The sequence below is a fragment of the Danio aesculapii genome, chromosome 5 (genome assembly GCF_903798145.1).
Source record: "Danio aesculapii chromosome 5, fDanAes4.1, whole genome shotgun sequence".
Classification (NCBI taxonomy): domain Eukaryota; kingdom Metazoa; phylum Chordata; class Actinopteri; order Cypriniformes; family Danionidae; genus Danio; species Danio aesculapii.
This window is the reverse complement of record NC_079439.1, coordinates 64913663-64941403: the sequence shown is the minus strand read 5'-3', so window position 1 is coordinate 64941403 and position 27741 is coordinate 64913663. Positions and strand designations below refer to the sequence as shown.

General features: G+C 34.8%; 1 protein-coding gene across 1 annotated transcript in view; it reads left to right on the top strand.

Annotated features, from left to right (window-relative positions):
- The window catches only part of pappab (pregnancy-associated plasma protein A, pappalysin 1b), a 207548-nt gene that overhangs the window by 116280 nt on the left and 63527 nt on the right, over window positions 1-27741 (top strand). The window contains exons 11-14 of the mRNA XM_056458692.1: window positions 5323-5424; window positions 9665-9800; window positions 11219-11432; window positions 13891-14059. Of these exons, the coding sequence (XP_056314667.1) occupies window positions 5323-5424; window positions 9665-9800; window positions 11219-11432; window positions 13891-14059 (621 nt within the window). The remainder of the gene's footprint in view (window positions 1-5322; window positions 5425-9664; window positions 9801-11218; window positions 11433-13890; window positions 14060-27741) is intronic.

Sequence of the window (27741 nt, the reverse complement as noted above, 5' to 3'; positions counted from 1 at the left end):
GTCCAGAAAAAGAAAAGCCCTCGTCTGATTTTTACCACGTTTTCGGATTTTGACCACATTCTCACCCTGTGATGAACTTGTTCGCTTCATTTTTTGGATTTTGTTTTTGTTTTCTTACCTGATTTCTGGAACCGCTCTTCCCCGGACTCGAACCCGGTCGTCGTCGTCGTGGTCAGACCCTCGAGTCTGCCAGAGTACACAAAGAGCTAACCGGACAAACTGGTTGCAGCGGGAAAGCCCTCCACACGGAGGCGAGCGGCCGGGTGGCCGGCCGGCAAGCGCAGAAGGGAATGGCGTCACACCGCCCCGCAGCATTCGCTTAAAAAAATGAAATGCAGCCGTACGTACCCCCGGCTACGTATTTCGCGGTCTCCAGGAACGTCCCCGGGACTACGTTCTCAGAATGAGCCTGGGTTGCAAAAAAGACATTCATAATTGGTTTGAAACTATTTTTTTACCGTGTAAAGGGGGGTGAACTATACCTAAAAAGTCCACTGAATAGGCAACATTTATTGTAAAGGAACTATGAAAAAAAAAAAAAACATATTTATTTATTTTACATAAAAACCAGGAGAATTTTCTGTCTAAATTTTGGCTTGATTAAACTTTTTTTGTCTTTAAGTAAAACATTTCATGTGTTTATTCACTAAATGTCCTATTTGCCATCTATCGTAAAAAGAAAGGTATTTGAAAGAACGTTGCACTAACTATTGGAATACAACAGAAGTCAATGGCTACAATGGAAGTCAATGGCTCTAATTTTAAAATAAGGTCTTAGGTGTTCACCAGAAGAAAAAATAAACTCATAATAGCTTTAAAACAAGTAGAAAGTGAGTAAATGATGACAGAATTAAAATTGCTGTGTGAAATATGCCTAAAAAGTTCACTGGATACAAGATTTATTTGCCCACACAAAACCAGGTGAACTCGCCGTCTAAATATTTGTTTGATAAAAAAAAAAGTGAAACTTAAAAAATCGAGTCTGTAAATAAACATTTCATGTGTTTATTCACTTAAAGCTCTATTTTCCATCTGGCCTAAAAAGAAAAGAAATGTCATTTCGGGCTGTTTAGTTGACAAAATACCCTGCTCTAATGCCTGTGTGTGCTTTTCCTTTTGATCCGATGTGACCATTTCAGAAGGCTTGTGTGATTGGTGAAAGACAAACTTCTTGATGTGGGTAATTCTGAAACTCGACAGCATTTAGAGTTCAGCCGGTTCTCAGAAAAGAGCAGCGGGTCAGTTCACCCTGATTTCACTGGCTCCCAAACTCATCTGGAGTGCCACTTTAACCTGGCCACTTGTGGGACTTAATTGTGAGCTTCCAGATGGTCTAAATTACCTTTTCATAGCGGACTGAAGGCCTGCAGCATCATCATTACTCCATTTAAGTGCCTTTATATAGTCCAAAAATATGCTGTAATTGCATGTAAAGTGTGGAGCTGTTGTGCTTTTCATTGTTTTAAAGGAAGAGGGCTTGTATGCTCACTCGTACAGGTTTATTTGATTAACAATACAGTAAAAACGGTAATAGCGTGAAAGATTACTCATTTCAATACCCTTTTTTCCCCATTTTAACATATTTTAACATTCTGGCATTTTAAAGCTTTTAAATGTTTCTACTTGCTACTCAAAAAACATACAGTATTTTATTATTAATGCTGTGAAAAATGCTGCTACAATTAAACTAAATCTACTATGTCATAATTAAAAGGAAATGTGAAAATGAATGGACGGTGCATTTAGATCTGGCCAAAATGCCTCGGTTTTTATTCTATGCTGTTTTGCATTTCCGAGAATTATATCCAATTGCATGCATTTCTGTTGAATGCAGTAGCCAATCAGATGCTGCAAACTCCACACTCCACAAAAAAATTCACAATGCAAGTAAGGGTGTTTACAAACCTGCCTTATTTATTTTGTTGAATCGCGCTAGAGTTCCTTTTCCCTCTTCTTGCGGTTCGTTTGGGCAGGTGTGACTGAAGCAATCTCACTCCAACCAACCAAAAAACACACCAAAAGCGGGCCAGAAAAGCGTACTGAGACGTGGTCTCGGTATGCTTTCCCAGGGGTGGCGAACCCGCGGCTCGCGAGCCGCTTGCGGCTCTTTTACTGCTCTTGTGCGGCTCAACCTCTCGCTCGATTTAACATACATTAACCAATTGACTAATGCCCCATTCACACGGGGCTTCAGCGTTGCTCGCTGCAGAAGCTGGGAGTAGCTCAACTTTTCAAGCGCCAACGGACGCGTCAGCCAATCAGATCGCTGTATGCAAATACACCTGCTAGACAGTGGCCTATTGCTGACTGAATTTCATTTTCTGACGCTTCTATGACGATCGTTTCAGCTCTAACTTCAGACACGCCTTCAGTCAAGAGTTGACACTGAAGCCCCGTGTGATTGGGGCGCAACACGAGTGACGTGCAGTTCGTTAATATCAATCGTCATGGCAGTCAGGAAAGCGTACAGCTAAGCGTAAATACGAAGATGAGCGCAGAACATTTTTATCTGAATGGGAGGATTTATATTTTTTTTGTTGAAAGAAATGGAAAGCCATTCTGCTTGATATGCCAGACTTCGTTGTCACATTTTAAGGCTTCAAATCTCGAGCGCCATTTCACCTCTCTCCATTCTGCCGTAGCCCGGGAATTTCCCAAAGGCAGTGAACTTCGCATCTGTTGTGTGGCTCTTTGCAGTGATAAAGTTTTTTTTTTTTGGCTCATCATGCCAAACAGGTTCACCACCCCTGTTTCAAACGAACCCTGGAGTGGTTCGTTTGTGGTGAGAATATAATCCGAACTAAAACAGACCCAACTGCAAAATGTCATGCACCTTTTTGGACTAATCCGTAGTCCGATGCGCTGTGCATTATGGGATGTGGATGAAAAATATTTGTTGACAGAAAACAATTTTAAACCAAGAGAGAGAGAGGGAAAAACATTATCTGATGGATCGTTGGTAATATTTCTGGAAGATGACCATCGCAGTTTAGCTATATTAATTCACGCCTCCTCCTGAAGTGACTTGCGATTCGCCTTCGCCGTTTGCAATGCATGAAAACATTGTTTTCCAGCCACAGCTGCGCTTCATTCTCGAAATGTATAGCAGTGATGTATACAAACTGTAAAGTATACTATGACCAGGGATACAATCAGCCAGCACAGTCTTCTCTTTATAGTAAAAAGCAACATTTTGTGTCTGCCGGTTTGTTTACTTAAAGAAGTTCCATTGGCATTTTCCTGCACGTGAGTTCTGACCAAATGAAAAGCAGTTTAGGAAATACGTTCAACAACATCTGGCCAATGAGTGATGAGCATTTTGTCACATGACTGCATTTTGGTTCTTTTCAACTGGTTCTGACCAAAGCAATCAGTGTGGTGTGAAAAGCACCCATAAACAGCAGAAAAATGCTACAATGTATCATTTGTTGCCTTTAGTCCGGACCAAATGAACCGAACCACAGATGTGAAAGCACCCTAAAATATGAAGTTTGGCTTTTACAGCTTAATTAACTAAAATGATAGTTTTAATAAAATGTGCATAACTCACACAGATGTTGTTAACCAACATGTTTCATCTATGTTGCCAGAATTATATAATATATCATTTATATCAGGGTCTGAAATTATTGTCATATACAGTTGAAGTCAGAATTATTAACCCCCCTTTATTTTTTTCCCCCTTTTTTAAATATTTCCCAAATTATGTTTAACAGAGCAAGGAAATTTTCACAGTATGTCTGATAATATTTTTTCTTCTGGAGACAGTCTTATTTGTTTTATTTCAGCCAGAATAAAACCAGTTTTTAAGTTTTTAAAACTCATTTTAAGGTCAAAATTATTAGCCCCTTTAGCCTATATTTTTCTTCGATTGTCTACAGAACAAACCATTGTTATACAATAACTTGCCTTATTACCCTAACCTGCCTAGTTAACCTAATTAACCCAGTGAAGCCTTTAAATGTCACTTTAAGCTGTATAGAAGTGTCTTGAAAAATATCTAGTCAAATATTATTTACTGTCATCATGGCAAAGATAAAATAAATCAGTTATTAGAAATGAGTTATTAAAACTATTATGTTTAGAAATGTGTTGAAAAAAATCTTCTCTCTGTTAAACAGAAATTGGGGAAAAAATAAACAAAGGGTCTAATAATTCAGGGGGCTAATAATTCAGCTAATAACTTCAACTGTATGCCTCCTGATTCTTTAGGCTTTTTTTTACCTTCATAATGCCTCATTCACACTAGCAGCGACTGTAGCTGCATGACACTCTGGGTGGCGATTGAACCTGTTAGTTAGCGTTCCCACCTTAAGGTTGCTTGCAGTAGGTATCTTTTATGGTGATATTCACAGAGAGCGAATGAGTTTACGTGCCGCTGGAAGTAAACTTTGTTCAAAGAAAACAATAAATATAAATAATAAATAATATATAAATAAATTGCGGTTATTGTTGCGCTTGTCACTTTGCTGCTGCGAATCACTTGTGGTGTGAACGTAGCTTTAAGGATACACTCAAAAAAAGACTTTTGTTATTTGTTCAAACTACTTATTTATGAGTTAAAAGAACACAATTCATCTTCAATCTACTTAAAATTGTAAAAAAAACTATTAACTTAATCGATTTGTGTTGGGACGACATGCAAAAATTTTGTGGAACCTAGAATTTTTTTTTTACAGTGAAGTGATTATAAACAAATTTCAGGAGGAGCACGCACAGAAGTTTCAGTATCATATACGTCATTGACAATTATTCTATTATCCAATCAGTTCTTGACCAAACCCCTATATATACCAAAGCTGTCTTACCTGCAGCATCTTACGACTTTAGCATCCCTCCACCACCCCGTCACCTCACCTCTTAAACATTACAATCCTGGGGGGAGCGTTCTGGGGCCGGGCTAGATACTTCGCTCGAATCCCAATTCCTCTCTGTTTCCTAATAAGAGGAATAACTCGAGTTTGGGTGTCTTCCCCGAGCTCAGAGCCCTCTCCCCGGACAGCACGCCAAATACGCTTTATTCTGAAACTATTGCAATTGTGAACTCGTGAATCACTGTAAAAGAGGCAGGGTTCCAAACAATTTGTTCATGCTGTCCCAACACAAAACCAATAAGTCAACTTAACATGTTTAACAAATTTATGTGGATTGAACGTATAAAAATTAAGTTGTCCCAATGAAATCTCAGGAATTGTGTTGTTTCAGCTCATTTTAAATAAGTAGTTTGAACAAGCAAAAAAATATATTTCTGAGTGATCTTAAAGAGATTTGAGTGTGTGTGACTGATGAATCAGTGTGTATTTCTTGTGTTTGTTTACTCAGAGCTGTCAGTCGAAGGTGTTTGACCTGTCTCATGGTGTGTCTCAGTACGCTTGGTTTCCCTGTGAGGAATCTCAGCAGCAGAGCTGGACTTACTGGCTGAAGGTAAGCGATAGATGTCCAAGCTTATGTCTCTTTATGTTTTGTATTGTTTTTCACAATCATTGCTTAAATCAGTATAATTATGTGACTTACAGAACTTTTTTCTTTTTCAAATATTTCCCAAATACACTGAAAAAAAATGTTGCATGCAAAACAGTTGCAAACAATTAATTTGTGTTGAATTTAAACAAACAAATTAAGTTTAATAATGTTCAACTTAATTTGTTTGTTTAAATTCAGCCCAAAGAAATTGTTTACATCCACTTAACTTAAAAAAAACTGAGTAAATCCAAGGAATCATCTTTGAATAATTTTTTTTCAGTGTAGGGAAGCAAGGAATTTTCTAATTTTCACAGTATTTCTAGTAATATTTTTTTCTTCTGGAGAAAGTCTTATATGTTTTATTTCCACTAGAATAAAAGCAGTTTTGTTTTATTTTTTTTAAACCATTTTAAGGTCAATATTAAAAGCCCCCTTAAGGATTTTTTTTTTCCGATTGACTACAGAACAAAACACTGTTATACAATGACTTGCCTAATTGTCATAATGACAAAAATAAAATAAATCAGTTATTAGAAATGAGTTATTAAAACGATTAGGTTTAGAAATGTGTAGAAAACATCTCTCCGTTAAACAGAGACCTAACATTAAGTGGGTTTCTTCTGGTACTTGGTGAAATCACAACAAAGCTATATGTGAAACAAAAATAAAAAAACTTAAAACAATGATATTGATCAATGAATATATGAATTTGGGATGTAATTTACATGACTGAATCAAAATGAAAAATAGGGGTGTTGCCAAAACAAAGTAATAATAAATAAATATGACAAAACTAACTAAACCCCAACACACTAAACTAACTAACCAAAGAAAAATGTAGAAACAATTACAAAAAAAAATTACAGGTTGGCTAATAATTCAGACTTCAACTGTACCTTCGATTAAGTACATTTGTGGATCATCATGTTCATCCTGAAAACAATGATTTTTGCTGCTTGTTCAACCTGCTTATTTAAAATGAGCAAAAATCTTGCTTTTTTGTGGACAACTTAATTGTTTTAAGTTCGATCTACATCGTTTTTACAGTGAGCATTTTCGAAAAGCCAGATTAGATATTAACATTAGCGTTTGGATCATGAACAAATGGAATTTCAGGGAATTTTAACATTTATTGTTTTAATAATTATAATAGAGTTTATGGACATTTCTATGAAGGCTTTTTACATTTTAAGGGTTCAGAGATGTTGAATTCATCATATTGGGTAAACTTCTATGGGGGGATTGAAAAATCTAACAATCGATATTCAATTTACTTCAATAGCAAAAAAAGAAAAAAATCCTTGATGGTGTTTCTTTCCAAAAGAGGGGCAAATATATAGAGATTGATTACAGCAGTCAAAAGAGAAAATGATGTCAAAATCGCTATTACTCACTGAGCTTTTGTGTTATAAACTCCCATGCTGCTGTGTTAATTGTTGTTATTTTTTTTATTGACTGCAGAGGTAATCTAATACAAAGTATAGTGTTACAAATGTATACTAAATTATCATCACAGTCCAACCCAGGGTTCATACATTCTCTATATTAGGATTTATTTATTTATTTTAATTACAAAAATATCACAAATTACTTTATTTGTCGTCATGGGAAGATTATTACATAAAAAAATGTAAGACCCAATAACCAGGTCCAGGCGAAATCTGCTATTTCTGTGCAGAACTAAAACATCTGCTGTTTTTTGCAAAATGATTATAAGAGTATAGTAACTAACTAGCTTAACATTCATTCATTCATTCATTCATTCATTCATTTTCCTTCCTACTTGCTGTGAGGCAACAATGCAAACCACTGAGCCACCGTGCCTCCCTAATGAAAAAAATAATGTTTTTAAATTGTTATTTTTATAGGTTTAATATGCAAATCCCATTAAATCCACTTGTTTGTCAAACAAAGTAAGTATCTTATATAATAAATCTACTGAAATACAGAAAAAATCACATTACAAATGTTATTGTACATAAATCACATAAAAAAATTGCATTATTCAATACTGAAATTAACATAAAAACTGAATAAATATATATTTATACACAATTACATGAGTAAATAAATATACTCACGGGGGGGTGTAATCGGGAATCAGGAGGGAGGGCTGACGCAAAACTCACATTTCGACACAGTGTCGAGATCCCAAATCACGAGTGTTTTGAAACACTGCACTGAAGTATGATCCGAAACACCAGGTCACATGACTAAAATGATTCGACACACCTAGGTCACGTAATTAATGCGATTTAAAGCATCGGACATTTTAGAAGTGTTTCGAGATGGTTGTTGCTAGATCAGATATGGTTACGGCTGGAAGTTAACAAGAGTTATTTATACTATTTATTAAATTTCCTTTTTATTGTATTTTATTAACGTCTACTCCTACCCCAACCCTTAACCCAACCATCACAGTAATGTAAAAACAGTAGCTGTACTGAGTATTGCACAAATGCTCAGAAATTGTCGCTTGTATTTTAATAATGTTAATTTTTATGATCAAAACAAGACATATATATTCACAAAGTGTTTATTCGGATGTCAGACCAATGTTAAAACAAAACATGTTACAAGAACCGAGCATTTTAAAAATGACATCTATAGCTGCATCACCCTGGATTTGATCCCATTATCTCTGCATGCTAGTCAGCAACTCTCACCGCTCCACTAAATCACTTGAAATATCTGTTCTACAACGTGGGGTGTAATTCCTCAATTTGCGTAACTGTTTCTTTGCTAAAGCTGTTCCAGAGCAATACATAAACATGACCACCAGGTGTCGCTGAGACGAGTGTCACAACATTTTGACGCTTCGACATATTTGCTTCAACTGTTTCAGTGTTTTATGAAGCCTCGCTCTGCCCACCACTTCGGGGGCAACAGAGGTGAGGATAAACATGCAGCTTATTTAAGACAGGGCTGTCCAAACTCGGTCCTGGAGGGCCGGTGTCCTGCATATTTTAGTTCCAACCCCAATTAAACGCACCTGAAGCAGCTAATCAAGCCTTTTCTAGGTATACTAGAAACTTCCAGGCAGGTGTGTTAAAGGAAGTTGTAGTTAAACTTTGCAGGACAACAGCCCTCTAGGACCGAGCTTGGACACCCCCGATTTAAGCGACAGACAGGCAACGGTCAAAACAGGGGCAAACAGGAGTATACAGAAAATCCAAAAGCGTAGTTTCTCAGTGGTGAATGGTCAGGGAAGGGGGCAAAACAACAGGAACAATAAACAAACAAAGGATCAAAAACATGCAGAGCCTAGACAAGGAATAACGCTTGGTAATGTTAACAGAAAACAAGACTCAGCAAAGTGTGTGAGAATGTGAGGTGTATAAATAGTCCAAGTAAAGCTTTGTTTATACTTCTGCATTGAGTGATCGGCGTGACCCACAGCGCATGCCTTGCACGCTGACCTGCATTTATACCTCTGCACACTGTTTGTGTTGCTCTGCAATAACACTTCTGAAACACTAGCTGGCAGTAGGTATTTATGTTCCTCTGTGTCGAGTTTCTTTGCTTGTGTTTTGATTTTTCTGAATGCTACCTCAATGTACAAGTTCCTCAAACTCGCTCATTTTGAGGTAGAACTGAGGCGGACGCTCAACAACTTGAATCACAAAACAAAACTTTACATCTAGAGCTCCTTCACGGGACTCGACACTTATAAACACTCGCTCTAACGAGTTCACGTGGCTATCGGTCCCTCCCACACTCGTCAGCGCTACCAAGCCGTCCAATCACAGAGCTTGCGCTACGCGTTATTGCGATGTGTAGTTACATTTTTTGAGAGGTGCGCGTCAGCATAGGCACCGGGGCATGTGCTTGACGCAGAGGTATTAATGAGTCAATCGTGCTTCAGCTGTTATTGTGACAGTGTCTGAATGATTGTCAGCTGTGGCAGGAGTGATGAGTACAAAGACTTCTGGGACGTGTAGTTTAATTTATGAGCGATCTGCAACTGCTAGATCACTGGTAATCTTAACAGATGGGCTAAAAAATCCTTTCTTATCATCTTAAATGGCCTAAGAGTGAGTACATTCTCCTTCTTGGCTGAACTATGTCTTTAATTTCACTGCAATTTTGAAGTAGCTAATGGACTGTACTGTACTTGATCAATGAAGATGTTGGTCCACAGTCACCAGTGAAATGATAGAACTGTCTGTCAGTGAGTGCTTTTTTTTTCATCTCTCAAAAGGCTTATTACTCTCATCCTATGGTGGCTGCCGCAGTGATTATCCATCTGGCCGCTGATGGTACAGCTGACATGGACCAAACACAACACAACATCACTGTTCATCTGGTGGACACCAAGGACCAAACCCACCCTCTCGGTCAGTGAAACGCTTGCTCAATTTAACAGTACAAGAGGCCATGATTATACTTGAGCAAAAGTAACAAAAGTACAGCCTAAAAATTAAACTATACGATATAAAAAATAAATAGAGCCTAGCAAAAATAAAAATGACATATGAAACACGAAAAGTCAAGTTCAATTTCAAGAGTTTTATTGTCATTACTGTACTTGTGTGGACATAAAGTAAAACAAAATGTCGAGCCTTGCAGGACCTCAATACTGCCTGAAAGAGCCACTCTTAAACCTATACTAACATACATTAGCTGTAATCTACTGTAACTATACATACACTGTGAATAGTTAACAATGCACATAACCTACGACAGATTATACAAGTACTTTAACTAAAACAAAAACAATATTGTGCAATATATAATGCAAAAGACACATTTAAAGGTGAGTCAATTTTTTTTAAAGATATTTATATTTGCCACTAAAATAATAACTCTAAATGAATTTCTTATCACTTGATTTTAATTGCACTCAATCTTGTGCATTCTGCCGAAATACTAAACACTACAGTTAATGCATATACAGGTATAGGGGAAAAATAAGCTACTACTTGAAAATCAGGGTTATTACATAAAATATTGATTTCTCAACTCTTCTTGAGTTAAAACATTGATATTTAATCGTCTAATATGAATATTAACATGTCTGAAAACATTTGGTCAGAATGCTGTAAATTGAATATTTTTATTAAATTTATAAAATGGCCAGAAATGCCATCAGTAATTCACAGATTTAAAAAAATATTATATATTTTACTCAAACACATAACTGTAAATAATAAATCTGGACAAACAGAATTTTAAAGTGCAATTCTCTTTTTTTCATTGCTAGAAAACAAGCTAAAACAATGCTGTCTAAAAACACTACATTTTTATTGCATGTCAAGCATGATTGATAGTCTGTTTACCATATTTAATCTGCATGGTAAAATGTAAACTGTAACTACAGTAGTACTTTTTAGTTTATTTAAACTTGTGTGTAAAAGGTGCAGTTTCTTCTTCAGAAATTTTCTCAAGTAGTAAGTTTGAATAGTGAGTAAAGAACAAATCCCCTCACAATATTACTTAAAGGGCTAGTTCACCCAAAAATAAAATTCTGTCATCATTTACTCGCCCTTTACTGAGTTTCTTTCATCTGTTGAACATAAAAGAAGATACTTTGAAAACCTGTAACCATTAATTTTCGTACAATTTGCCTTTCCTACTATGGAAGTCAGTGGTTACAGCTTTCTTCGAAATATCTTCTTTTGTGTTCAACAGAATAAACTAAAACAGGTTTGGAACCACTTGAGAGCAAGTAAATAGTAAGTACATTTTAATGTGTGGATGAACTATCCCTTTAAGGACAGTAGTCAAATAAAAAAATGTTGCTTTATGTTTGCAGGTGACTGGAGACTGAGCTGCCGCAACAATCCTCTGGTGATTCCTGTGAGTCACGATCTGAGCGTGGCTTTTTATCGCACAAAAGCCATTATAGTGAGCTTCAGCTCTCCTCTGGTGGCCATCTCAGGTGTTGGGCTGCGCTCCTTTCAATATTTTGACCCCATCACAATCAGCGGCTGCCAGAGCAATGAAATCTACAACCCCATGGGCCAGAGGTGAGGAGATAAATCCAGCATTGCTGCTCCTCATGTCAGCGCACATGGCTAAATGTTTTGCCAGCCCTCAGCATACCTAACCAGCACTTACAGTCAGAGTTATTCGCCCTCCTGTGAATTTAATAATAATAATAATAATAAATAGTAATAATAATAATAATAATAATAATAATAATAATAATAATAATAATAATAATAATAATTATAATAATAATTATACTCTTAATTATTTATAATAAATACTTTATTAAATATTTATTAAAATTATATATATATATATATATATATATATATATATATATATATATATATATATATATATATATATATATATATATATATATATTCATATAAAAAATGGGTGGGGTGGGGTATAGGGACAGGGCATAAATTCTCGCTCCAAGCTAAAACCAAATGTTGGCAGCCCTGATTCTTGCATCTTGAAAATATCTAGTCAAATATCATGTACTGTCATCATGGCAAAGATAAAATAAAGTTATTAGAAATGAGTTATTAATACTATTATGTTAGAAATGTGTTGGAAAAAAAATCTTCTTTCCATTAGACATAAATTGGGGGGAAAATATACAGGGGGGCTAATAATTTTGATTGTGCATGTGGTCATAGATCTAATGCTAGAGATTTTATTTATTGGTGTCTTTTGCAATGCTGAAGATATGGTGCTGACATGTTTGTTTAATCACCCGTTGCACAATGTTCGGTAATAAATTCATTTTCGTCCTTTTACAAGCACATGATTCATGAAAGACGACAACAAAGGATATGGGTTGCTCATAAAAATGGTAAAAAGTGTTTTCTTGGCCACGCCACATCCTGATAGTCATCAGTAAAGCTTTTTTGTATTTGTTTTTCATCCATCAAAAATGTGATTCACAAACTCATTTATAGTGATATAAATGATTTGTTTGGCGTGAGGGTTGCATAAGTGTGTTGAAGCAATAGCTGAAGCAATACGTCTGCAGTGCTGCGAAGTAAATAAATCTGTTCAATTGTATTTTCAATACGGATTATCATTATTAATAATATACAGAGTAATATGTTTAGGATTCACATTATTGTCAAAATTATTAGCCCTCCTGAATTATTAGCTCCCTGTAAATTCCTGCCGAAATAAAACAAATAAGACTTTCACCAGAAGAAAAAATATTATAGGAAATACTGTGAAAAATTCCTTGCTCTGTTAAACATCATTTGTGAAATATTTGAAAAATAAATTCATAAAATACATTCACCAGAGGGCAAATAATTTTGACTTCAACTGTATATATTTATTAATAAACATATTTGGATACTAAAATTTAAAGTCAGCCTATTATTCTAATTTTAAGTTTTCTAATTTCGCTTTGGAGATCTACTACTACTGTCATTCATGGCCAAAAACTGTTTTCTAATAATATACATTGCAGCTTTGGCCTATTTTCTTGTCATTCCTGAAATGGTTCATTCAACAATCCGAGAGTCTATCAAAACAGACTGAGAATTGTGACCAATAAGAGCAGAGGTCTTATTGGTCACAATTCTCAGTCTGTTTTGATTTGGTCTACCAATATTTACATCTTGTGTGTGAAAAACAATTAGCAGAAAATTCTCAGAAAAATAATCATTAGACAATTAGTCACAGCCACGTCACCCTGCAGCCCAAGACCTTTTACTCACTGAAGCTAAGCAGTGCTGAGCCTGGTCAGTACCTGGATGGGAGATCACATGGTAAAACTAGGTTGCTGTTGGAAGTGATGTTAGTGAGACCAGCAGGGGGTGCTCAACCTGTGGTCTTTGTGAGACCTAATGCCCCAGTATAGTGTGCGCCATCTTTCGGATGAGAAGTTAAACCGAGGTCCTGATTCTCTGTGGTCATTAAAAACCCCATGGCACTTCTCGTAAAGAGTAGGGGTGTAACCCTGGTGTCCTGACCAAATTCCCTTCATCGGGCCTTACCCATCATCGCCTCCCAATCATCCCCATCCACCGAATCGACTCGATCACTGTCTCTCCTCTCCTCCAATAGCTGGTGTGTGGTGATCGCACTAGCGCCGTTGTCCTGTGGCTGCCGTCGCATGCTGTACACTTGTGCTGATGTGGAAAGACCCCCCCCCCCCCTCCCCTATGATTGTAAAGCGATTTGGCTGTAAGGCCATACACGATATATGCGCTATATAAATACACATTACAGCTTTAATGGCATCATGACAGTCATGTTTATTACAGATTTCTGACAAGTTATGATTTATTTGTTTATGTCAAGTTGTCAAAACTTGACGTCTTAAAAAATCTTTTAAAATTACACACCTGAGCTAATGACAATTGTCATTAGCATGCATAAAATCTTGAGGTGTCTGGACAATCTTATGACCACCCACTTCAAGTAAAGTGCCACCAAATATATAATATATGTGCAAGGGAATTGTACCTCAGATTTTTAATTTCTGTACTCCCACAGCTGCGTTCATTACTCATGTGATGCCATCGAATGTCAGAAGCCGATGGTCAGTAATGCAGAGATGAAGTGCAACAGTCCTGGCTACTTCAACGGCGCTCGATGCACCATCACCTGCAATCGAGGATATACACTGAAGATACACCGAGATGACGACATCATCAAAACACAGGTAACACACCTTGGTTAATCGTTTTATTTAATGCGCATTTGTGGAGATTACACCATATGTGTGACTGTGTGTGCTCTCGTTCTCTGTGGAGCTTTTTTCCTGCAGTAAAACGCCTTATTTTTTGGGCCAAGCATTTTGACCAGGTTTCGTAGAAGCACACAACACAAACATACACAGCCTGACATGCGCACACACACAGCGGTTTATATTACATTAAACAATAATCATTGACTCATGCCCTGACCACATACAGAGAAAGTAGCAGTAAAGATTTATGGCCCACATAGGGTTTGCTAACCAAACTGTGAGACGGTAAGTGAATGGTCACAATAGCTGGCGCTCGGTTATTGGCTTGATGTTGTTTTTATGTCTTTTTCTCTCTGCCTGGAACTGCTGGAATGGTTCATGTGGCTCAAATAAAAGAGAAGCTGTAGATTTTTTTTTATTAAACATTACTCTCGCCCTCCTTTCTGAATGGAAGTTTTTGTTGTTGTTGTTGTTGTAATAGGCTAGAAAAACAGTTTGACTGAACAGCAGCATATGTGTAATGGAAAGGAGGTTTCCTTGCAGTAATCAGTGTCTGGCTTTTTTTCTCATTGTATGGTTGCATCCTTTTGTACTGACCTATCAGTGGGTGTGTCTCTCTTTACATTTCTAGAAACCTTTTATTCTCTTAATTTGATTCATTTAAAATTGATTCATTGATTCATTTAAATTGATTCAGATGATTCATTTAAAATTGTTGTGGCATTAACATATTTTTTTAATAGAAATGGTACTTATAAACTGATATTTATAAAACTGATATTTTAAACATTCAATATATATAAGGGTTTATTATATATATATATATATATATATATATATATATATATATATATATATATATATATATATATATATATATATATATATATATATATATATATATATATATATATATATATATATATATATATATAAAAGGCTTGTGATGAGATGCTTACTTCACACATCACACGAGATTGGGTTCACAAGAACGAGTTTTTATTATTTTTATTTTATTTTTATACTATATTTTGGAATGCTCAATGGAATATATGAATGAAAATGTATCTTTCATTCAACTACAAAAAAAAATTAAAAATGTAAAAATATTTAGGTGCTTTAAAATCAACGTAATGACTGTTATTTTACTTTTGTTTTAATGAATTCTATGCAGTAACAGATATGTAAAGCCTGCAAAATATTTTGCTAATATATGAATGGAAAGTAGATTTTCATTCAACTGTAAAAAAAATCCTAAGAACAGCAGTCGCGAATAGCACTCGCGACAGAAATTTGAGATCTCAGAGGAAAATCTTCTCTCATTTATCCATTTCATTCTAAACGCACGAGACCTGTCAAGACTCCCACACCTTTTTCGGGCTTAAAAATTTGTCTGGCAGAGGTTTCTAAATCTCGTAAAATGTCCGGGATCCGACTTTTGCTTTCGCTTTGTAAAGCTGTTACTATCTTTTTACTTAGGCCTAATATAGCCTACCTAATATAGTTTGGCTTCGCTGACAACGCATGCAGACATAAAATAAAATAACTCATTCTTTAATTCTAATCGACTCATTAAAACTTTACTATATACTGTACTTGGAGAGGACGAAATGACATCTACACTGGCTGCAAAATATATGTGCACCATTAGAAATGGGCATCAGTTGCAAGTTTCTGGTGCGCATCCCGAAACCAACACAGGCTCATTGTGAAAACGTACCCCTGTATACATTTCTGGAGAGCGCGGATTATGTAGCCAGAGCTACGTATGGCTGCATTTTGGCTTTAAAATGAACGCTACGGGGCGGTATGACGCCACCGATGGCTTCTGTTTCATTTCGCGCTACCAGCTGACCACTTATCTCCATGTGGACAGCTTTACCGCTGTTAGCAGTTTGTCCAGTAGCTTGCCATGTACGTTGGTGGCCTTGAGACGCAGAGAAGAGTTCGAGTCCAATGACGACAGGGTTTGAGTCTGGCAAAGAACGGTTTTAGAAACAGGTGAAACAAAAGGCAAAATATAAGATAAACAAGTAAATAACAGAGTGAGAATGTGTTAAGATCTGAAAACATGGCAAAAATCAGTCGAGGGCTTTTCTTTTTCTGGATTTCTTTTGAAAACACTGTCAGTTGAGTTTAGGGAAGGGCGATGGGTGGGGTGATCAGTCGGTTGGTCCGTCAGTCCGTCAGTCAGTCAGTCGACAGCAGCCTCTGGTGGATTTACATGAGAACAGCAGGCGCGAATGGCACTCGAGAGAAATTAGTGATCTTAAAAACCGTACACAGCGAACTCTGGTGGATTTACGAAAACAAAAACTGCAACCTTCAAGTACCTACTGGGATGTATTTCATGATCTTCAGAAATGTATATAGAGCTATATACAAATTAAGACTGGGTTAGGCGATACCCTTTTGTTCTATCCTGCGCCTTTTTTCAAGCTATTCCTCAGTGCTTTTCATTTTTAGAAGCAAAGATGGATTCGTGTGAATGAGCCCTAAATCAGCATGTGTGCGTGTTTCATGTTCATCTGCTTGTGTCTCATGTGTGTGACTTGCACATCTGTTAATTGTGCTTGCATTTTCTGGTTCACCACCACTTGAACGTGTGAAGAAAGTGTGAGAGTGCAGTCGGTCAGGATGCAATTTGTTCGAGTCTATTTGAGATGAAAACAGTGGAGCAGCGTGTTCAGTCCCAGAGGCACAGGCACGGATCACCGGCACTGCAGATCTGAACACCCTCCATTACTACAACCCGCTGACCCTGGACGGGCCCCCAAACAAAAGGGGCGACGACGAGTCCTGTATACCGCTCTCCACCTGGCCAAGTGTTACGTGCCGTACCAACCCCACAATCCCTCTGCCTTCGCAAACAACGATTTGGCCCATTTGCAGCTCCAGGCCTTTCAAAAACAACCCCTGTTTCTGTTTTCCAGCGCTTTTCATATTGACAGAAGGAGAACAAGGGAAAGAGAAGGGAAAATGCAAAAAAAAAAGAAGAGAGAAAGTGCTGCTGTGTGTTCTTTGTAAGCACTTGGGCTCTACTGTATGTTGGGCGTTTTTTCTGCCAGCAGCCGCAGTCGACTGAAAAGCTTGGCCTGTGAGTTATTACGCATTTGGAAGGAAAGGCAGCAGACAGTTTTTCTCTGCTTTCGGGAGGCCTCGGCTTATTTAACAGCGGTGCACATTGGGGTCCTTGGGGCCAGGGGGGGGGGTCTATTCAGGGGCCGAGGGGAGATGTCTAGTCCGGTTATGTAAGGTAAGAGAGGGGGGAGTTTCGCAAAGACAGATATAAGAACTGTTATAGTAACGCACTGTGAAATTAAAATGAAATATTATTTTGATCCTATTTTGAACATTGCTTTTCTATTTGAAACACACAAACATACAGATAATAGGCTAATCTAATTGTTCGTTTTCCAAACCTTCCCCTACTTGTTTTGGGGTAGCCTTTAAACAAGCCCATCATTAGTCTTTTAGTATTATTTTTATTTTGAGTTGACTTATTAGATTTTAATTCCATATGTGGGGTTTTGAAATGTCTTAAATTTAAATTTTAGGCCGTAAAAAGTCTTAAATTCGCTGAAATTTGACATTTTAAACAGGTCGTAATTTTCTTTTGTCCATGTAAAGTTAACCAATATGTCCAACACTCATTGACTTATTTATTAATTTTCCTTTGGCTTAGTTCCTTTATTTATCAGGGGTCACCACAGCAGAATGAACCATCCTTGTTGACATAAAATTTTAATTCTATATGTGGGGTCTTAAAATGTCCTACATTTCGAAAACTAAATTTTAGGCCTTTAAAATTCTTAAATTCACTGAAATATTGTGCTACAGGTCTTAAATAATTTTAAAGAGGACCTATGATGAAAATCAACATTTGAAAGCTGTTTGGACAGAACTGTGTGGGTATAGTGTGTCCACTGTTATTTTGGAGTGATAGAAACCCAACAAATCTCTTTTAAAATTTCCTGATCTTAAAATAGTACCCAAATCTCAGTGATTTTAAGGCCCACTGCAATTTGATGTAAGAGTGTGGGATTTCCTTTCCACCAAATTGATTGACAGCATGTTTATATAATAACATGTGTACACACGTCCACATCCATTTTTCAAACAAACTGGGATATAAAAAATTTGTCCCAACTCTCTGTGATATTTATACATTTTATAAGTTTAACACATTTTTAAAACAGAGCAGAGCATGTTTGCAGTAAAGATTGGTAGGCGGGGAGAAGCAGCTCATTTGCATTTAAACCCATAGGCTACAAAAACAGCTACAATGTATTCAGAGACAAAATGGGCAGATTCTGGAACCTGTAATATATTATGTTATGGGTATTTTGAGCTCAAACTTTACAGACACATTTTGGAGACACCAAAGGCTTATCTTACATCTTTTAAAAGGGGCAAAATAGGTGCCCTTTAAACAAGTTTTAATTTTCCTTTGTACATTTAAAGTTACCCAATCAAGCCAATTACCCAAGTTACCCAATTAACTGCAGTTTGGCACTTTCACTTTCATTGAGGAACATTTCGTGCATGCCCCCTGTGACAAACAAGATAATGGATGCGCGTTTGAACTGCTGGAAGCATATAGTTTTGAGGGAGTTTTAAACGCTGCACGCCGTATGGGAGAAAAAACCCTCCTCATTTCGTGATGCAGAGACTTGGTAGGTGCAGAGAATAGAGTCAAACAGCCGTGTGTATAGACTATCCTTTCACAAAATGCGGCGAAAATCCTACACGGCGGTAATAAATTGATTAGGGTGTTTACAGGTTTACATTTGGAGAGCACCATTTACAGCGGATCTTTCAGACCATAATATTGTAGTGATATTACCATACTGTAAACTTAGTAACTAAATCATTTGACTAAGGTATGCGTTTAAAAACTGAAAGAGTACTGCTGATGATACGAACTAACTTTGCCATCTAAATAAACATAAACAAAGCACATTGATTGCTTACTTACCAAATCTGTAGAGACAGGTCAATCAACACGAACGGGAACCACATCTTTTTTTAAAAGGAGACGAGCGGCATATTCGGATTTCACCATTATCAGATTTGAAAAGCTTTCGGGTAAAAAATGTTCCTTACAAATGTATTTTTGTCGCGTGTTAGCAACCCACTGTAATCCACACATGTGGGTCCACACGTAGTGGTGCTCTCATTGCAGGGAAATGGAAACAAAACCTTCTTTGCAGCACATTTATAAGCACAATGATGACCCATGTCTCCGAACAATTTTTGTACTTCCACTTGTTTTAATTACGGTTGGCACAATGTGGCGTCCCTCTGCCGTCTGAACACTGTAACAGGTAAAAACGGTCGTTAAAGCTATCATGCATATTAATCAAGTTGCATCTCATTCACAATAGAGCACGCTGATTGGTTGCAACCAAGTCTTTTTCATGAATTGATGATGAAAACTCAAAGATGTCACGTTTACCAGTCGATACAGACATCCAGTCTCCATGCTGGAATTTACTCAATGATCTCATAGCTTCACAATTTCAAACCGAAAACAACCAATTTTTACTTGTTAGCTTAATATATCTGTCCTAATAATGTTTTTAGCAATGTGGGACATATTTATGCCGGTCATCTCGAAAATCAATCTCAAAAAATGTGTCTGGGTGTTTCGTGACTTTACATTTATGAACTCAATTTACTTCATGTTCAACTAAGTCTCTGTAAACAACCAGAGTGTGCTTGTTTTGGCAAAATATAATATAATATAATATAATATAAAATAATATAATATAATATAATATAATATAATATAATATAATATAATATAATATAATATAATATAATATAATATAATATAATATAATATCATTCATTCATTTTCTTTTCGGCTTAGTCCCTTTATTAATGCAGGGTCGCCACGGCGGAATAAACCGGCAACTTATCCAGCACATGTTTCACGCAGCGGATGCCCTTCCAGCTGCAACCCATCTCTGGGAAACATTCATACACACTCATTCACACTCATACACTACGGACAATTTAGCCTACCCAATTCACCTGTACCGCATGTCTTATTGTAATATAATATAATATAATATAATATAATATAATATAATATAATATAATATAATATAATATAATATAATATAATACAATATAATATAGGCAATGCGGTGGCACAGTAGGTGCAACGCAAGAAGGTTGCTGGTTCGAGCCTCGGCTGGGTCAGTTGGTGTTTCTGTGTGGAGTTTGCATGTTCTCCCTGCGTTCCCATGGGTTTCCTCCGGGTGTTGCGGTTTTCCCCACAATCCCAAGACATGTGGTACAGGTAAATTGGATAGGCTAAATTGTGCGTAGTGTATGAGTGTGAATGATTGTGTATGGATGTTTTCCAAAGAAGGGCATCCGCTGCGTAAAACATATTCTGGATAAGTTGGCGGCCCCAGATTAATAAAGTGACTAAGCCGAAAAGAAATGAATGAATAATATAATATAATATAATATAATATAATATAATATAATATAATATAATATAATATAATATAATATAATATAATATAATATAATATAATAAAATATAATAAAATATAATAAAATATAATATAATATAATATAATATAATATCCCATTTCACATTATAAATAATTAAACAATTCTTGTTTACCTCGGCTAAAATCAGGGGTTATTCCACCAGATATTAATTTCTTGACAGTAAACCATTGGTTTTGTTAGAAATATTATTTTTTTGCAAAAAAAAAAAAAAAAAAAGAATGCTCTAAAATACATTTTTATCTTAAGATTGGAAGAAAAACATCAGAACTTACAAAATAAAAAAAGAAAATATGCGTTACTCAAGTACAATTTAAAAAATCCAGACACACTGACAATTCTCAAGTGGTTTCTTTTCTCCAAAAATGTTTTTGCTGCTTGTTCAAACTACTTATTTACAGTAAAATGAGCTGAAACATCATAATTCTGCCGTTTTTCTTAGGGGGGGGGGGGGGGGACTTTTTATGTTCAATCCACTTCAGGTGTATAAAACAATTCTTATTAATTTAATCGACAACATGAAGGAATTGTTCATGTATTTCATACAAAGGAATTAGCTCGGGTTTAGCCCTACTGAAGTGTGACCATATAAAGGTAAAGCAGGAAGTGTGTGTGCGTGTGAGCTGGAGAGCAGATGACGGCAGTGTGAGGGAGTCCTCGAACCTTTACAGAGTGAAAGTGCTGATCCAGGCGCAGTCATTACAGCTTATCAGGCTTCTCCGGGGAGCTCGTAATGTGTGTTCCTGAAGCCTTTAGTCAGAGACAAATTAGCCATTTCATCATTAACCTGTTACCGTAACATCATTTACAGGCTGCCAATGCAGTCTTACTGAAGAAGAAGAAGAAGAAGAAGAAAAGCTGCATTTGGAGCAGTTACAGACAGCTCCCTTAAAAGGGTTGTTTAAAAGGATAATAAATGAGTTTTGTTGTTGTTTTGTCTGTTTATTTTCTGTTTGTCATTTTGTCTTGTCGTTTTATTCATTGCTTGTTTTAATTTGATCTGTTTTTCGCTCTTTCAATTTAGTTCTTGTTTGATTTTCTTTATTTTATTTACCTTTAGAATTTGCTTTGCTTTATTTAAGTAATAACTAAGTAAAATACACTCATTTGATCTCGTTCTTTGATTTTTTAGATTTTGCTTATGCTTCGGGCCCTATCATACACCCGGCGCAATAAGGCGCAAGATGTCTTTGGTGCAATTTGTTGCTATTTTATACATTACTTTATGAGGCATAAGAACAGGACGTGTGTTTGGATATAACTCAGTTTTTTGACCACACTTCATTATTATTGTTCATTTATTTGTTTGAAAATAGAACAAAATTTAAAAACAGTTTAAAAACAAATCTTTGCGCTTAAATTAAATTAAATGCGTAGGCTAATGGATCTTCAGTGGAGTGAGTACAACACCGTTTCCTTATCCATGAAAGTAAAGGAGTAAAGTAAAGACAAAGTAAAGAGGTTTAATGGAGGAGGCTCGTTCTTTATCGTCGCGCTGCAGATGATCTGTTTAACTGTTTTCTTGCTAGTGAAGCGTTCAGTTTTTCCACTTGCAAAGTCTACCATGTAAATAGCAAATGCGCCATGATGCAGCTCAACTGACTCTTTTTTTAAATCTGTTTATTAAACTTTTACAGATATAACAACATAATTTTACTGAGAAATTCAAACAAATATTATTCCCACCCCTACCCGCTAAAAAAGTTGAAAATACATTTATAATAATAATAATAATAATAATAATAATGGCGCAGTAGGTAGTGCTGTCGCCTCACAGCAAGAAGGTCGCTGGTTCGAGCCTCAGCTGGATCTGTTGGCGTTTCTGTTTGTTAATTTGCATGTTCTCCCTGTGTTCGTGTGGGTTTCCTCCGGGTGCTCCGGTTTCTCCTACAGTCCAAAGACATGTGGTACAGGTGAATTGGGTGGGCTAAATTGTCCGTAGTGTATGAGTGTGAATAAGTGTGTGTGGATGTTTCCCAGAGATGGGAAAGGGCATCCGCTGTGTAAAAACGTGCTGGAAAAGTTGGCGATTCATTCCTCTGTGGCAACCCCGGATTAATAAAGGGACTAAGCCGACAAGAAAATGAATGAATAAATGAATGAATAATAATAACAAGTAAATAAAACTTTATAAATAAATTACAAAATAAAATAAAAAAATTTATTAAAATAAAAACACCTGTAGAGAATACACATATACCTTGAGAACCCAATTTTACAAACATTAATCCTCAGGTATTTACTTAATTATATTTGCTTGGCAATTGAAAGGTCCTAAGATTTAGATTGACAGTCTAGAGATACTGACATGCTCAGAAAAGAAAATTCTAAATTCAGAAAAAGTCCTAGTATGCAATGCAACTGACTCTTAAAGGGAATGAGAAATGATACTCTGATTGGTTTAATGCACTTTATCCTCAAAACACTCATTAAGAGAATAAGCACAACCCTGTTAGACCATGCACCAGGGCGCAGAGCGTTTTTTTTTTTTTTTTTTTTAACAGCAAAAGTGGATTCGGACATACCCTTAATGCTTTTGCACCATTCGCTTTAGACTTTGCTCATAGATCGTTAAAATAGATTTGTGTGTTTTGCTATTTATTTTGTTGTTGTTGTTTATTTATTTAGCTTGTTTGAATTTAATCTATTTATCACTCGGTTTCAATTTAGTTCTTGAATATTTATCTTTATTTTGTTTAGAATTTCCTTAACTTTATTTAAGCTATACCTGAGTTAACTACACTCATTTGATTCTATTTTATTTTCGTATTTAGCTTTTGTATCTGCTTCATTTGTTTGTTTTGCTATTTAGTTTTTTGTTGTTGTTTATTTATTTATTTATCTTATTTTAATTTAATATTTTTTTTCTCTGTTTCAACTTAGTTCTTGTTTGTTTTTCTATATTTTTAGAATTTTAGAATTTGCTTCGCTTTAAGCAAAACCTGAGTAAAATACACTCATTTGAGGTCTTATTTCATTTTTTTTGTATTTTGCTTTTGCTTGTTTTATTTGTTTGTTTTGCTATTTAGTGTTTATTGATGTTTTTTATTTATTTAGCTTGTTCAAAATTTATGAAATAAATTGTTCTTAGTGCATGAGTGTGCTTGTGAATGAGTGTATGGGTGTTTCCCAGCACTGGGTTGCAGCTGGAAGCGTTTGTGCGTTTAAAGTTGCTTAATTTAATTTACTTATTTGATTTATTTTTATTTTGCCTAGCTAATTCAGTTTAGTTTTTACCTCACTTAGCTTAGCTTTGTTTTGCATCTTGTTTTAATTGGGTTTTTTAACTTTGAGCCTTTGTTTCTGCCTCTTGTTATTTATTTATTTATTTATTTATTTATTTATTTATTTATTTATGTTATTAGCTGTTGTATTTTTTTTGTAGTTTTATTATTATTATTATTATTATTATTATTATTATTATTATTATTATTATTATTATTACTGCTTTTGTTGCATTTATTTTTGTTAATTTATTACTTTGTTATTTAGTTCAGGCAATTTTGTATTACTTATCTTTTTATTTCAATTTTTGTTAGCTTTTCCTTATTTTATTTACAATGGGTTCTTTCTGGGGGGAAAATAAGTGTCAGCATTGTGGCCAGATACAGAGAGAGATAAATGTGTGTTTAAAAAGGTTTCAGGGTTATGATCTTCAGCTCTACAGTGTCATGTCTTTGTGATGGCTGCTTGTTTTTGCCAAGGTGTTATTGAAAGCAGAGCATGTCCTGAAATCACGGTTCAGCAAACAACATTTCAACAGTGTGCTGGGAGACCGAGAGTTTGAGGTTTGCTTCAACCCTCCTTTGTTTTTACCCTTTTTTTTTTTCCTAGGGGGAGATGTTGAGTAGATGGTGAGGTTGGGATTTTTTGCAGTGATATGAGAATAAAGAAATTAATATTATCTTATTGCTGTCAGCTCATGAAGTTTGACAACACAACAGTTGTTGCTTTTTGTTTTGTTTTTAAGGTTTGCTTTTAGTTTTTGTTTTACATTATTTTATTTTTTTTCTTACATTATTATTTGTTTTCAGTTATTTTTAGCTTTAGTTTGCAGCACTTATTTTTGTTTATTTATTGTTTATTTATTTGTTGTTTAATATTTAGTTTGTTTTGTCTTCATTTTACTCATTCTTTTATATTTTGTTTTTGTTTAGTTAATTTGTTGTTAATTCAGTGTTTTGAATTCTGAGTGTTTTGCTTTATTTTGTTTTTTGTTGTTTTTGAACTTTTACCTTTAATTTCTCCTCCATGTTTGCTTTGGTTGTTTTATTTATTTATTTATTACAGTACTTTTACTTTTTTTTGTTTTCTGTTTTGTTTACTTTCTGCCTTCAGTTTTTGGTTTGCTTGTTTTTATTGATTTCTTTATTTTTGCCTGGTTGTTTTACATTTAGTTTTTATTTATTTGTTTATTTATTTGTTGTTGTTTTTTCCCCTTCTACTCTGTTTTTGCTCAGTTTGGTTTGTTTTGTTTTTGAACTTTTACCCTTTATTTTTCCACCATGTTTGTTTTGGTTATTTTATTTATTTATTTACTTTATTTGTTTGTTTTTGTCTTATATTTTTTCTTTTTTTATTTAACTTTTATCTTCTCTTTTGGTTTACTTACATTTATTGATTTATTTTTCCCTCGTTGTTTTTTTTTTTTGCTTTTCTATTTTGTTTGTTAGGTATTTATTTGTTTTTGTAAAATAAACTTTTATCTGTTTTATTTAGTTTTCTTGTTCAAAATGTATCTTTGTTTTGCTTAAATTACTTTCATTTATTTTGTAAAATTTTTTTCCATTTGTTTAGTTTAATTTTTTCCCATTTGTTTTGCTTAATTTATATTATTATTTAGTTTTTCTTATTTTTGCTTGGTTCTGTTTAGCATTTAGCTTTACATAGTTTCGTTTTGGGGTTTTTGATTTAATGGATTTTTTATTTTATTTATTTATTTTTTACTATTAGCCTTTGTTTATGCCTAAACAAAGTTTGTCAACATAACAGTTGTTCATGTGTTAATTTGTTTTTAAGGTTTGCTTTTTTGTTTGGCTTCTGTCTTCACTTTTTGCATTGCTTATTGTTTTTGATTTATTTATTTTCGCTGGGTTGTTTTATATTTAGTTTGTTTTGTCTTCGTTTAATTCGTTCTTTGATCACTTTTTCTTTATTTCGTTTAGTTTATTTGTTGTCAATTCAAATACTTGAGTTCTGAGTGTGAAGCTTTGCTTTATTTTTATTTTTTGTTGTTGTTTGTTTGTTCAAATTTTCCCCCTCTGCTCTGCTTTTGCTCAGTTTTGAGTTTGGTTTGTTTTGTTTTTGAACTTTTATCCTCCATGTTTGTTTTTTGTTATTTTATTTATTTTGTTATTTATATACTTTTACTTTATTTGTTTGTTTGTTATTTTGTCTTGTATTTTTTCTGTTCTGTTTAGCTTTTGTCTTCACTTTTGCGTCACTTATTTTAGTGATTTATTTTTGCTTAGTTGTTTTATATTTAGTTTTTTTTTAGCTTCATTTTGTTTTTGTTTCAGTTTCAGTTCAGTATAGTGTGTTCTATATGTTTAGTATTAGCTTAATTTAGCAATAGTTTAGTTTTATTTGCTTTTTATCAGTTTTGTTCTGTTTAGTGTTGATTTTTAGTTCATCTTTTTATTTTCCTTCATTAATCTTACTAAAGTTTTGTTTTTGCCTTTTGATTTGTCTACTTTTCTTATTGTTTTGTCTTTATTTAATTTAGCCCTTGATCGTTTTTCTTTACTTTGTTTAGTTTATCCATTTTTAATTCAGAGTTTTAATTTCTAAGTGTAAAGTTTTGCTTTATTTGTTTGCTTGTTTGTTTGTTTTTCTGCTGCTCTGATTTTTCTCAGATCTTGTTTATTTCTGTTTATTTCTCCTCTAAATTTGTTTCATTGGTTTTTATTTATGTATTTTTACTTTATTTGTTGTTGTTTTTTGTCAAATATATTTTTCTGTTTTGTTTTGCTTCTGTCTTCACTTATTTTTGCTTAGTTGATTTATATTTAGATTGGCTTTATTTTGTTTTTCTTTCAGTTTTAATTTGGTTTAGTTTTTATATATTTTGTTCACCTTTAGCGTTAGTTTATTTTTTCCATTTGGTGTTGTTTTTTGTTTATCTTTTACTTCTACTGTCTACTTTTACTTATTTTATCCTGTTTACTTTTTTTCATTTTAAACCTTTCTTTTTAAAATCTTTCTTTTTGTTTTGTCTTCATTTAATTTAGCCTTTGATCTTTTTTGATTAGTTTATTCATTGTGAATTCAGAGTTTTGACTTCTGAGTGTAAAGTTTTGCTTTATTTGTTTGTTTATTTTTATTGCTCTGTTTTTGCTCAGATTTGTTTCTTCTACTTCATTTATCTTACTTTAGTTGTGTTTTTGACTTTTATTTAGTCTACTTTTACCTGTTTCACCATGTTTACTTTGTTCATTTTAAACCTTTTAAATCTTTTATTTTGTGTCATCATCATTTAATTTAGCCTTTGATCATTTTTCTTTGTTTTGTTTTGTTTAGTTCATTCATTGTAAATTCAGAGTTTTGACTTCTGAGTGTGACGTTTTGCTTTATTTGTTTGTTTCATTTTTTTCTGCTTCTCTATTTTTGCTCAGATTAGTTTTTTCTTTCAACTTTTACCTTTTTTTGAACTTTTTTTTTTTCAACTTTTACCCTTATTTCTCCTCCATATTTATTTTGTTGATTTTATTTATCTACTTTATTTTTTAGCTGTTTTGCTTCCGATTTGTTTTGTTTTATTTATCCTGTCCAGTTTGTAGCGCTTGTGCGTGTTTGTTCACTTACATGCGCGTGTATTATACTGTGCATGTGTATGTGTGGATGGAGCAAGAGGGAAACACAGGACGGGGCTCTGGTGTAGAAGAAAAGCCAACATAGGCATCTGTGTTGAATTAGGCACAGTAGTCACTGGTAGTTAAATACTCAGTGGAGGAGGAATCAGCAGCTGTAAAGTTTTAAAAGAAGGAAACTCCGCACGCAGACAAACACCCCCCTCCCAAAATCTGCCACCCCTAGACGTGACAGCGTCCCTTTTCTTTACACCCATCCTTATACAGGAGCACCGACTTGTGCGTTTGCTTGTTTAGATGTGTTGGCTTGCGCAC